Genomic DNA, 14,036 nt, shown 5'->3' with positions numbered 1-14,036 from the left:
GGACAGATCATCAGCTGAACAGCCAACCTGCCAACATGCAGATATCAGAAGAATTGAATTGGAGTTACCAGTTTTAAAGGGTGCGAGCAGCTCAAAGTCCTTCCTGTGTGTGTTTTATCATCTGAAATGCGACCCTGACTACTGTGAACTTCCGCATCGACGTTTCCGTCTATTCTTAATTTTTGATGATTCCCCATCAAAGACAGTAAACGGTTAAATTGGCTGCATTAAACTGACATGTTTATTTATAAGTGCACTTCAAAAATAGTTTTAAATATCTGGTGGCAGCAAATTGGCAATCGAACCACCGATAGAAACGAAAATGTGACTTTTGTTTTATATTGTTTGAATTCACCCTTTAAAAATGTATGTCAGCTTTTACAAACAAAAAACAACATTTTCAGATAAAAGTAATTGGGTTTACTCACCAACACATTCATGAGCTCAGATAATACGACTAAAATAAATAAATAAATGTGTTGTTATTGTGTGGGATGAACTGGTCGATCATCTCAATTGTGATCAATCCTGCCTGTCACGTGAACTATACGTGAAAGTTGAAAATGTATGTGTGGACTTATCTGACGAGTTAAAGTCGACAAAAGCACGGTTTTGACAAAATGCATGATTCATTAATTTACAGAAAATATGTTTGTTTGAAAAATGTTTAGATGTATCGCAGCCTGACGACTGATGACAAAATATCGATTGATTACAAAAATCATCATAATAATCCTAAAATCAGAATTTGTATATATTACTGGAAAATTACAGGGACATTCAATTATAGCATGCAACTAGAAAAATACAGAAGAGTGATGTTTCGTTCTGAGATGCTGAAAAGGACCAGAATGTGTTTGAATCAATAGGCCACATTCTGGGGTTATAATAAGTTTATACCTCTGCAAAATTAACATACAATCTGTTTTTACTGCATTGTACAGGAAACAGACGCTCAAATCACTGACGATAAACAATGGAAAATATTTTTAAGAAGAGCATTTTCTTGCTGTAGCTCTACAGAACAAATACACATATAAATACATAAATAAAACTAATGATAAGAAACATAGATCACGTTCTAATTTTACATTTAAACGAGGGGATCAATGGAAAACAGTTGTAATGATCCAATTAATTATGGGCAAAATTAAAAGCAAGTGCAAAATCAATCTTTCACGGTGTCGAGGATGGAATCAAATTGATGCTCCATCTGTTCACGCCAGCAAAGATTTGCAGCCCGGGAGTATTTGTAGCTGCTTGCTGCTGGAGCACATGGACACAGAGAGGAAATCCAATATACAGTAACAGTGTCGAGAGATATGTTTGTTAGTGTTACAGGATTAAATGTATGTGGAGGCTGCAGATGGACTTCTGACTCCTCCTGTTTCATTCAAAAATAAAAGACCTAAAAATAATATAATTATTACTCATTTGCATGCATTTTAGGAGCAGTAGATGATATTTAATGTAGATTTTTTTTGACACATTTAAGTCAAATAAAGAGCCTGAAAAGACTTGAGATATATTGTTTATTTCAGCATGCAGAATTCTTTACATTTTTGACATTATTCTCAGATTTACCGAATGTGCAAATAGTCCAAAATCGGCCTTGATGTCGCCGCAAATCACAATAACTCTCCTGACAAGACCCCTCCCTTCAATCGAAAAGGATTAATATTCAACTTACAACCAGTAGTGTCAGCTCCCCTCTGCAGGGAAACTCAGATCGATTGGTGACGTTGGAATAACGCGAGACAACCGGCAGAGTCTAAACGGGAGGAGGAAAAAAACAACAACCCATAAATGAGACCTAGCCTCTCCCACCTCTAGAAATAAAAGTTCTTTACCACCATCACCACACAGACGCCTCCGTCATGCTCCCCACAGTTGCCTGAAAGTGTGATCTGATGTTCGGCGGGTGGAGCTGGACCCTCGGTGCTGCTTCTTCCCTCTCCTCCCTCCTCCTCCTCCTCCTCCTCCTCCATGCCACCTCTCCTCTCTCCTCTCTGCACAGGCCATTAGGAAGCGGGGCAAAAGATAAATTGCTCTCTGTCAATACATTACACCTCTCCTAATGGGTGCAGCCGGGCTCCAAAAACATTTTCCAAACTCTTGACATGCAGTGGAATCGTCTTAAATACAGCAGTTGTGTGTCACAGAGGAAATGAGTCAATCATTTATTCAAATTCTTTCAAATTTCATTTTTATTATGAAACTGGTAAATTTGGGCTGTTTTCTGGCTTCAGTGGTAAGATGAATAAAGGTAGATCGTCAATGTTTAATTATTAAAGGTAAAACTGCATTGCTGCATTGTTTAAATGGCTTTTAGGGGTCTCTGACCCCGTGTTAGCAGCTGAATGGAGCGGGCCCCTTCCTAAAGAGAGAGGGGTTATAAGCCATCTGACCACATAGTCAAACACCCCACACCGCACGTGCTGCTCAAACACAAACCAAACAAAATAAAAACGAGAAAAGTGTGTTTTCGTTTGGATATGGGGTTAAAAAAACAACAAAAAAACAATTTCAGCATTTTGTTTTCCACCCCCCTCAAATTGTGGGGAGCAGGAGGGCACCAGAGAGAAAACTGAGGGAGGGGGTGATGGTGGTGGTGGTGGGGGTCTTATGGGGGGGAGAGAAAAAAAATGTAGCTTTAAGGGAAATGTGCAGCCGGGTGTGAAATTACAGCCTATAGTGCTACATATTGTACCAGAAGCTCACTCCAAAAACAGTAACAAAAAGAGAAATCATCCCCTAACCTGACCAGGAGGCAGAGCGCGAGATGTGGCCGTCTGCCCCTAAGAGATGCCCCCCCCCCCCCCCAACAACACCCACAACCCGATAAAATGGTCAAATATGTGGCATGAGCGCGTGCTAATAGCAAGGAAATCTAGACAGTCAGCTGAAATCACGAATTTCTATTTTTAAATGAGTTGCCTATTACTGTGGTTTGATTAGGGTTTATAATTATAATATAATTTCTTAAATGATCACTATCATTGTCCCTTCAGGTATGCAGAACAATTCAGTGACTATTTGACTGAAATGTTGATCCAGATTTGAAGTTATTACTTATTCATTTTGATGTATTTGTATTTTTACAAAAATATTTGAATGTGTCTTTGCTTGTATTGCTTCCTTTTTTGCTTCCTCTTTAAAAAACACTGTAACTTTACTGTTAAAATTGCTTCACAAATTTAATTTATTGATATTTAAATGTATTCTATAATTTAGTATCTATAGTTATATTTACACGGTGAATTAAAATTGTCATTTGAGATATTACAAAATGCTTGTGTAAAATAGGATATTAATAGGATCCAAAACGAAGCATCTTGACTTTCACATGCCTCCATCATGCTTTGTTTAGTTTAAAGTCCCAGTCAGATGACTTCATCCTGCAGGTGTAGACCGAGTCTTATCTGCTGTTTAGCTCTTTGAAACACCTTACATGGATCTATGGCTCGTGGATTATTGTTCCAGAACAATATTTCGTCTTCTCAGTTTGATCACAAGCACTCAAGTGCAGCCCAAGTTTTACTTTATTGGACTACTTTTGGCAGCGCCTTTACATTTGAGAAACTATACAGCGCCATCTACAGAAGCTAAGCTGCACTGCTGCGTGCAGATCAGTTTCACCTCCAACCTCGAACCACCACCACTGCTTCTAGTTTGGACCACTGCAATCATCGCGCCATCAACCGACTGTAAAAAGGTCAATACGTCTCCATTTAACAAACACGAGCCAACATTTTTAACATTTCATATCGAATTAGAGCCAGAAATAAAGCTAGACACACATTAGTTTAGGCCCACTTGGGTTCCAGAGCGAAATAAAGAGAGATGAGCAAAACAATTAAATTAAACGATTAAATTAAAAACAAGATTAAGAAGAAGGATGGAGCTAAATCCGGATTGTGAGGACACATAGAGATCCCGTATATTCCCAGTTAGTCCGTGCAATAAAGGGAAAAAGATCAGAAAGAAACACAAATAAAAAAAAAAGCTTCTTTCATTGATTCAAAATTTCCAGTAAACGAGCATATAATTCACAGCTGTTTTAATGTCTAATAAACTGTTATTTCTAACTCCGAATCCATTCCTTATTTATCGCCCTCCCCTTCCTGCCGGAGTGTCAGACCCAGAGACCTCCTCATTTGGACCCCCGATTTTTTTTTTCCTTTTTTTTTTTGCGTTAGCGAATCACAAAGTGTTGGCATCTATTGCCTTTGTCTGACAAGTCATCCATATAAGCAAAAGGGGGGTCTGCAGAGGGGAGGGAGGGGGGTGCGGGGGGAGGAGGGGAGGGTTGCAGCTTTTAGAACCACAGACACAGAGAGAGGCTTCATTCCCAGCCCAAAGATCCAGCCTAACGCATCCAGCGCTGAGGAGAAACCCGATGTGTGTGCGCGCATGTGTCCTCCGCCGGTTTGACGCGTGAAATCAAGGCCACCAGGATTGAGGAGATACCGGGCCCTGCACGCTGGACCTCAAAACGTTTCGTTTTCAAGAAACTGCTCGCCGGCACGCCGTGAGACTTACCTCTGCTCGCCCAAGGCTTTTGAAAAACAATACCGATAAACTAACCACAGGTCGTGTTACTGAAACAACCCTTCGGTCATGCTGCGCACCTGCCAGACCTCCGCTCCCGGACCGGACTGTTGAAGAAAAAAGACAAGGCAACTTTTGGGGGAAGAAGTTGCCATCAGATCGGTCGTCGAAGCGAGGGTGGAGGGGCAAACTAAGTCCCTCCATCGAGTAGATCCACCTTTTTTTCTTCACATCTTCACCCTTGACAGGAAGGCGAAACGGCGACTTCAGTTGATTATCACTCTTTCCTTTGCTATCCAATGGATATTCACTGCAAAGCAGACCCCTTCACGGCGATGCACTGTAAGTAGCACAAGCCGAGTTTCTCTGCAGCTTTGACACGTTCATGCGGATATAAATAATATTAGGAATGTGTCATTTTTGCATGTTACAAAGGCTTGCAGCAGAAAGCATTGGGACTTGTATGCGCTAACAACATTTTGAAACATAAAAGCAGTATATTAAACTGAGAAACATGAGGATACTAGTGGATTAAATAGTCCTATGTGAGCAAATGTCAGCCAATATTCTGCACAAATCTTTAAAAATATAATACATGACAACAATACTTCTGTACACAGAGCAGCGTTGTGCAGAAATTAAACTTGTCATAGTAAACAAAGAACATGCGTTGGCAGGTACTCTGTAATTTACACGTGTATCACTCTCCAGCTTCCCGCGCAGTATGTGTATGTGTGTGTGTGTGTGTGTAGGTGTGTGTGTGTGTGTGTGTGTGTATGTGTGTGTGTGTAGTCCTGATAAGTCAGTTACACATCTATTATTCAAATTATTCAAATAATTCCCAGCGAGGTCTTTGAGTCCAACACAAGTCCGCATACAGTACCTGTAATTTGGTGAATGTGTGTGAATAATTGATGACCTCTTCGTTTACTAAATAATATGTAATGTGAGTAATCAAACTCGTTCAATTATTTAAAATTACCGTGCTGGGAAAATGAGGGAGCTTGTAACGTAATAGCCATGACATGAGCCGTGGAGCTGCTGAGAAAATATTAGGTATTTTAGAAACTTTAAAGTACTGGAGACTCAAATATATTAATATTTAAAAAAACAGAATTAAAATAGCAGTTATGACACAGACCTACATAATAGTGGGTCAATGCAGGTTGGATTTATTGTAACTAGATGTACAATCTGCACGATAACAGTGTGACTGATGAAAAATAATATGCTGATTGAGTCGGTGTTCAGCACTTGCATGTAATTTTGTGTTTTATTTTATTTTAAAAACATTATTATAAAGACACTATTATAATTAATCGTAATTTTAAATGTCAGATAAATTGGTTCAACACAAAATAAGGTACAAATTCATACCAACAAGCATGGACAAACACGTACAGATAAATAGGTCACATTTTCAGCTGCATTGTTCATAATTGCTTCATTCAAAAAAAATGAAAACATGTACATTCATTATGGACACTTTGTTTACAGTGCTGTGACCATCTACTCTAAAATCACCAACACATCCGAATCAAGTTTTTACCATTCATTATGTATAATTATTAAGAATAATGGCTGATGAATAACAACGTATGTGGTCATTGTGCTGTATTTATAAAACGTTTCAAACAGAAAGATAAGGCACCTGCATGATGGCTGCAAACAACTTTCTGATTCCATACTAATTAAAAATAATAATAATGTCTGTTTTTTTTAAAAGTGCAGCATTTCGTGCATCCTTAAAGGCTTCTTAATAATACCACAAATACACGTAAATCCACCTGCTCCATAAAGGACACTGGCCTTCAGTTTAGATTGGTAACCTATCCCCTGCTATAATTACAAAACAAACTCACCATGCGCCTTCCTCTCCGAAACGACTTTATGTAATGTTACGGTTGTGTGCGTGCTGCTGTTGTATCCCACGTAGGGCATGGAGGTGTGAACCAGCTCGGCGGGGTGTTTGTGAACGGCAGACCCCTCCCGGACGTCGTGAGGCAGCGGATAGTGGAGCTGGCCCACCAAGGCGTCCGGCCCTGCGACATCTCCAGACAGCTGCGGGTCAGCCACGGCTGCGTCAGCAAGATCCTGGGCAGGTGGGTGAACACTCTCCGGACAAGCCCTGCAGCCAGGTACACTCTGCTGGGTGCGGGGAGGTGGATGAATATGCACGATGTACAAGTGGTGGAGGTGGAGGAGAGAGCTCAACCTACAAAACTCAGCTCAGTTCTTTTTTAATTCTTAAATGCATTCAATTATATTTTAGTCGTCCTAAATTTATAGAAGATCTCAGTAGAAGGTTAGTAGAGTTCAGGTGGGCTTCTCCTCCATTTTGGTGTTTATACTGAAAAGATTCAATAATTTTACAGACATACATCCTTGCCGTGTATTCATGCATGCATGCGCTCATGCGTTTTTCTTGCATTTTTAAGCAAATATGTGTTTGTTTTGAGACGTCATGGACATTTGAAAACGCATATTAGACTCATAAAACCACCAAATTTGATGTTTTGTTGAAGAAAAAGTTGACTTTTGGAGACTTTCTTGTAAAAAAAAAAAAAAAGGTAGTTCTCAGAATCAATAACTCTCCAGCTTATGTGTGTATCAATGCGTTTACAATGATATTATACGCCTATCTTAGGAGGGCATAGGTACAATTGCGTCTCAAAAATGGTAAGCTATCATTGGAGAATGTTATCATTATTATTATTGCAGATACTACGAGACTGGCAGCATCAAACCAGGGGTGATTGGTGGGTCTAAACCTAAAGTGGCCACGCCAAAGGTGGTGGACAAAATCGCAGACTACAAGAGACAAAACCCAACCATGTTTGCTTGGGAGATCAGAGACAGACTTCTGGCAGAGGGCGTCTGCGACAACGACACTGTTCCCAGCGTCTCATCCATTAACAGGTAGGACGCGACAATTCAAATATAACCTAAACAAATACATGCAACATTTCTTTTTTTTTTGTTGCTTTTTACACATTTAGTTGGTTTAAACACCGGGCTGTTTGGAAACACGTTCATGAATAAATCAGTTATAACAGTGTATCCGTGCTAAACGCACCACCCACAACAGAATATTGTTTGACCAACTTTGTGCTGGCCGGCACGCCGATCGTGCACGAGGCTGCCTGCGGTCTCAGAGGTGCAATTCAATCTTTCAGACCAAACTCCCTCAACAATCAGCAGTACATCCAGGACTGAGTGAATCTGTCGAGATGAAAACCGATCAATATTCGGTGACCAGATCCCGTGGCGCTATAAAGCAGGCCAATTTTCTTTAGCACATCTAATGTGCTGGAGCTGCTACACAGAGAGAGAGAGAGAGAGAGCAACACCAATGCATTCTCTGCAGGATTTTATTTTGAAGAAAACGGAATTAAGGGGAAACAGATTGGCCGCAATTTCGTGAAATATTGCATCATGTGAAAATAAAGTGATAAATAAAAATAAAAACATATTGTAGCAGGAATAAAAAAAAACACTTCCAGTTTATAAATAAAGCTCCTAATTTAAATCCTTGCATTAAAACCAGAGGTGGTATCTTGCTGTAAATAATATTGATGTAACATTTTGATGAAGCATGAAAGTGTAGCATCAATTTTGCTTTGATTGAGGTAAAATATATATATTTAACATCTCAAGAATCATTATTTATGCTACAATTCTTGAGTTTTCTTAAAAGGAATTTGTAAACAGCGCCATAGTGGCAGCTACAGGAGGACCCAGGACACCCTCACCCCTCCTCACCCCCCCATCATTCCCCCCCCCCCCCCCCCCCCCACACCAGAGATCCCTGGTGATGAACTTTGGTTAAGAGGCACTGTTCCATAGAGCCAGCATCAGCATTACATTTTAATGAGCTGATGGGAGAGCATGGACAGCTCCACACAAGACATCTTTTAAATAGAGAAAAGGCTGAAGAAAATTCATTTCATGCTTCGTGGCTGCTTAAAAAGCCCTATTTAAGGAGGCTCAGACACATGTATGTGATAAATTCAAAATGTACATTAATATCATTAAAAGAGCCCTATAAAGTTTTTTTTTTTCAATTCCAATTAAAGCTTTCTATTTTGAACCCGTGGTGGTGGTGGGAGGGGGAGGGGGCTTATGTGTCTTTGTTTATGTGGGAAATTAAATTCTGAATACAAAGAACTGTAATTCTATCAGCCAAATATGAGAGCTACTTTGAATTTCTATTACGGCTTAATGCTGAATATTTTCTCTTTTTTTTAAGCAGAAGATTTCAATGTGTTACTCTGTGCCACACACACACACACGAACACACACAATGGAGCACACACTCAAATGAGACGCATTTGTTTAGATTTATCCGGAGGTTAATATTTCGATAAATTTCAATGAATTTCTAAAGGAGCAGTCTGCAAAGAAGAAGAAAAAATCAATGAAAACGTCGTCAGTGCTTCAATCACTATAGACTGCTCCAGATCAACTGATGCTACTAAAAGTTGTTTGGAAATCACACAAAAAGGCGTCTTCAAATAAATGGCGAGAAGTTTTTACTCCAAGTGTTAAATTGTGGGTTTCCCCCAGTTAAGACAATACAGAGAGAAAAAAGGAAGGACTGGAGCCAAAGTCTTTTCCAGTTGGATGATTCTGACTGGGGCCAGTCGTGGGTTTCTGTGGCAGACAGTCTGACCTCAGGACTGTTGACAAAAGAGGATGCTCAATTTAAACACCTTTCGGCTGCATGCATTATTAAATGCTACAGAGATAGTGTTGTACTACGAGTCAGGGCTACCACAACCAACAAGTAACGCTACCCTGTTGGTAGACATAAAAAAAAAAAAGGCCCTCAATGGCGCTCGATATTATTGATTTAGAAGGAAAGCAATTTTAATATTTCTTCAGGGGATTTTCAGCAACAGCCAGGTCATTAATTCATTCTCCCAAATTGCTTATTCAATATCAAGAACATGGATACCAAATAAAGCCTTTGAATTTATGTAGCACACACAAGTCAAGGGGTCGAATAACTGTTATGGAGAGAAGTGAAAAAAATTAAAACGTCAATATGCGTTCTCTGAAAAAGGCTTGTTGTTAGGTAGCTTTGTCTCGAAGGGGAGTTTTCTTTCTTTTCTCTTTTTTGCTATTTGTGACAGTGTTGGATTTCTTTTCCTCTGAAGCCTCCTGGCACCTACAGTTACATCAATAACCAAATCATCGGATGCATTTCCGGATAATATGTAGAAAATATACAAGGAGTATTTCGTTTCAAAAATATATTGTCTGAGCGGGTGAATATTTTCCTTCCACTGAAATAAGACATGCAAAGAAATAAGAACAAAGAAACTAAATCTAAATTGTGCAAAGAAATCCCCCCGAAAAAGGCTCCACAGTTCTCATCCCAACTCTTTGTGCTCTAAAATAGCTCTCGTGGCATACATGATGAATAGTTTTAAAGTTTACAAATTATCGTGACAGCTCCCTTTCTTCCCAAGTGCCATTCAGATTAAAGGAATCTAATGCTGGCGTAAGCTTGTGCAAGGCAATAAGGAACTATTGCTTTCCTGTCACATATAATTTATAGCTTTCTATTTGCATCTGTTTGCCCGTGTGACTAATCCCCAACTTTTTCTCCCCAAGCCCCGATCAATACAACCTCATCCGCATTGGCACATGGGGGCCGCTGGCTCTACAGAGATGTTTGATCTGGGAAGCAAAGGGCTACTATAGGGCTGCGATCGGCCCCAGTGAAACTCCCTCCTCAGTGGGGGAGAGAGAGAGAGAGAGATGGAGAGAGTGGGGGGGGGAGAGCTGATTAGTGTGGGCCAGGTAGAGTCAGTGAAGCTGATCATTGAGGTGAATTGATGTGATTTCATGCTTTGTTTGCAAGATCACTCAGACCAAAAGTGCAATGAAGACTTTTCTCCAGACCTCACCTTTAAAAAGGTAGAACCACTGATCCCTTCTTGCGTCGGAGTAACAGCTGATATCTTAATCACACAATATCTCCATAGTTAGGGGCAGTTTGGAATCTCCAGGAAGGAGAGTTGGTCGCGGAAAAGCAGCAGTGACATCTACCTTTCCTTTGTTCCCCAGGATCATCCGAACTAAAGTCCAGCAGCCTTTCCATCCGTCTCCTGATGGGTCGTCCCTGTCGACACCAGGCCATACTATAGGTACTAATGCAGCTCAGCAGGAGCATCTTATGGTATCACAGCACAAACTGTACATGCATGTTTTTCATTGGGAATTCAACCTCATTTTTGTCTTTTTTCCAACCCCCCAGTACCAAATGCAATATCTCCGCCTGTAACCAGCGCTTCCAACGACCCTGCAGGATCCTACTCCATCAATGGGATTCTGGGTATTCCCCGATCCAATGGTGAAAAGAGGAAAAGAGATGAAGGTAAGATAAATCTTCTGTCTTGAGGAGAAAAATATCACTTAAGCTCAGCTCAGGATTAGCATGCAGAAACTAAACTAAAATCCTACAACAAAAAAACAACCTAAAAAAAGGAGTAGAATTCTGTGCAGCTTTATGCTATAAAATCCACTTTGCTGAACGTGCAATTACTGCATTAAAACCTGCTTCAGTTCCAGTAGATGACCCTTATAAAACACCTAAGTCTGAACCCTCTTACACCGCTGTGTCAATCTGCCAAGGAGTCTTTTGATTTGAAGACACGACCTCCGCTGTTGTCTCCTGCAATTAATCTTTATGGAAGTGATTAAAGGGCTTTAGATAATTACATGTCAAGATGATGTAGCCAACCACCCAGGTCAGTCAAGAAAGCCGATGTAGCTCTGTGAAGGGCTTTTTCTTTTTCTCCCTTTAACAAAAGTGGCTCCACTTCTGCTGCTGAAGTAGTAGGTTAGTGGATATGAGGGGGCCTGAGGCGATATAGATTATTGGTTCTGTAAGCAATAGGCTTTCTTAATGTCACTACATAAGTCTGATGAGAATAGCTAAACAGATGCACTCATGTTACAAAGCATGCATGTGCAGAAGGGATGATGTGGCTGCTGAAAAGGGGCAGTTATCTCAAACAGGGTGGGGAATGAGTGCCTTATTTCTGCAGTGCTCTGGAATGAGAGCTAATCAGAGCACGGCAGCAGTTTACATAGCGTCTCCTTTGTTATGGCGTTTGTTGAGAAGCACAGGGGTTTGCGGGATATTGGGTGGAATTGATGTTTTATGTGCGTGCAGGGAGGGAGGGATGACTAATGGCCTGTCAGAGGTAGATTTCCTGGCAAAGATATAAAAACCAGCATGACGTGGACATGGCAAATGACATAATCAAGTCTTCCCCTGTAAGAGATGCAATCGCGGAGGCATAATGCAAACGTCTGGTATTTTCAAGGGTTCATTTTCAGTCGTTCGAGGACCTCTCATATTAACCAGGGTGTAATGTCTAGTCCCTGAATGATAGAATGCACACATTTCTATGCAGATTGCTACTGAAGGGCAAAGAGGTATTAAAGGGCATGGGGAGGAATAAGGTATGTGTGTGTGAGGAGGAGAGCCGGCCTGTTTTGTGGAGGTCTTCCAGGTGACAGCGCCATGTTTCTATGGCTATTCAGTCTCAAATGATTCCCCTGATGTGCTGCCATTTCTGTGATTTAGGTGCTCGGCAAGCATTACGATGAAAGAGAAGAAAGCTGTGTGTGTGTGTGTGCGCTTGTGTGTGCGTGTATGCATCAGGGTAGGACTTGCACTGAGGGTGACGGAGGGTGCTGTGGTTCTTATATACTCTCTCAACGGCCAGCTGGTGCCTACCTGGAACCACGAGGTCAGGGATACTTTATCTTTCCAAAACATAAACCCCGGGCCTTGGCTGCACACACACGGTTGCAAAAGCAATGTCTCGCCCCGAGCCACAGTTTGTAAAAATAGTATATTACGTACGATGTTACCCTGTAGACACTATTGTCCTGTTGCTGTCTTCTCTTAAAGTGCACCTTACCCCCCCCCCCCCCCACACCAAAAAAAAAGACTAGGAGACCAACTGAATTCAAGATTTTGCAGCTGGTAGACCGAAGTGTCCTCAGAAAAAGGCCCGTAGTCATTTAGGACAGATTATGTCAGTATTTTAGATGTTGGGTTTTCACAACCAGTATCTTCCAATTTTGAGTGTTCATGAGATATATTGTTGAAAGAAAATATGCCATCTACTGTTTTAAGGATCCTTCTTTCTTTGCTTCCATCCATGCATGCATTTTTAGTCACTTTTAAAGATATATGTCTGGATATGATCAAATGCTGTATAGTGTGCTGGCTAGTCTTTTTTTCTAACAAGCAAGGAAAACATTTAAAAAAATCAGATATAATATTAAGTATGCCTTAATATTTTGATAATCCTGGCAGTAAAATCAGACAAATAGAAGTCAGAAGCAGGTTTGTGCCGCTTTCAAGGTGTTTCATGGTCATTGTGGGGTTAAAGCAGTGTTTTTTTTTAGCTGAGGTCTGTGTTTACGTGTTGCCTTGTTTGCTATTCAGATGTATTTTGCTTCCCTCAGACAGAAGTCTATAGTCAGTTAATGCTTGGATTAAATTTCCTCACAGCACAGTAGCTTGCCTGAGCCCTATTTAACTTGGTAAGCCTCATGATGATTGTGGCACAAGCAGTCATTATCAAGGGTTGGAAACATGAACAAAAATGAGCGTAGGAGAGGAGGGGAAGGGTTGCAGAGGGGAGGGCGGTGTGCAACACAAGCCCCGCTGAAATGGATTGGCTGTGTAGCCCAGAGTATTTGTTTTAGGCTGTAGCTGTGGCTCTCTGCCAAGCAGGCAGACAGCTCCTAAGTTTCCAAGTCAGCAGTGCCCTTAAAAAAAGGTCCCCCATTACAGGAGGGATGTAGAGATAATGTAGTGTGACACACGTTATGTACACTGGGTCTCGGCAAGAGGAGCTTCAGGGACACAGGTGTCATAAGAGCCATTAATCTGCTATTGTCACGTGTTATTGCAAATTAAAAGTAGCATGTTACACTTGGCAGCCATTGTTGCGGACGGATTGAGTGGGGGAGAGCGAGAGGGGGGAGAGACCCCTGGAGATGGTGTCTTTGGTGACCACGGCTGTCCGCACCTTTTACAAAGTGACATATATTAGAATTTGCAATTCTGCAGAGAAAAGCTATTACCTCACAGATTAACATCCCAGCTCCTCCACCCACCCCCACTGCTTCTGACACTGTAGGCTCCAGAAAAGACAAAGGAGAAGCTGCTTCTCTCAGGGTCAAATACAAAACCTGTCATACAGTATCCGATGTTTAAGTACAAATCTGCCTTCATGGATGTTTTTGTCCTCTGTCTTGTTAAGAGTGAGCTGAATTGACCCGGGCAGATAGCTCGGAGGTCTGTTGAGAACATGTAGCGTCCATGAAGTGCGTCCGGTCTTTCAAAGTCACATCACACGTCCTTTCAGAGCCGACCCACAATTTGCACAATCAGACCTGTAGATGATTCTTAATTTCAGCCATTCTGGTCGCTTTCTTGCTTTGTGTCG

At 41.1% G+C, this 14,036-nt stretch overlaps 1 protein-coding gene across 4 annotated transcripts in view; it reads left to right on the top strand.

Annotated features, from left to right (window-relative positions):
* Window positions 1–4,844: 4,844 nt before the first annotated feature.
* pax2b (paired box 2b) overlaps window positions 4,845–14,036 on the top strand; it is a gene marked incomplete at both ends in the record, with an annotated part of 28,182 nt that continues 18,990 nt past the window's right edge. For 3 of the 4 annotated variants that reach the window (XM_079183208.1, XM_079183206.1, XM_079183207.1), the window contains 5 exons: window positions 4,851–4,893; window positions 6,488–6,653; window positions 7,273–7,470; window positions 10,627–10,706; window positions 10,817–10,936. In XM_079183208.1, coding sequence (XP_079039334.1) covers window positions 4,851–4,893; window positions 6,488–6,653; window positions 7,273–7,470; window positions 10,627–10,706; window positions 10,817–10,936 — 607 coding nt within the window. Of the gene's footprint in view, window positions 4,894–6,487; window positions 6,654–7,272; window positions 7,471–10,626; window positions 10,707–10,816; window positions 10,937–14,036 lie in introns of all 4 variants that reach the window. The other variant, XM_079183209.1, reaches the window with a different exon arrangement.

This window comes from Pholis gunnellus, assembly GCF_910591455.1.
Source record: "Pholis gunnellus genome assembly, chromosome: 21".
Classification (NCBI taxonomy): Eukaryota; Metazoa; Chordata; class Actinopteri; order Perciformes; family Pholidae; genus Pholis; species Pholis gunnellus.
Note: the sequence above shows the minus strand (reverse complement) of the source record. Positions and strands in the feature narration are given on the sequence as shown.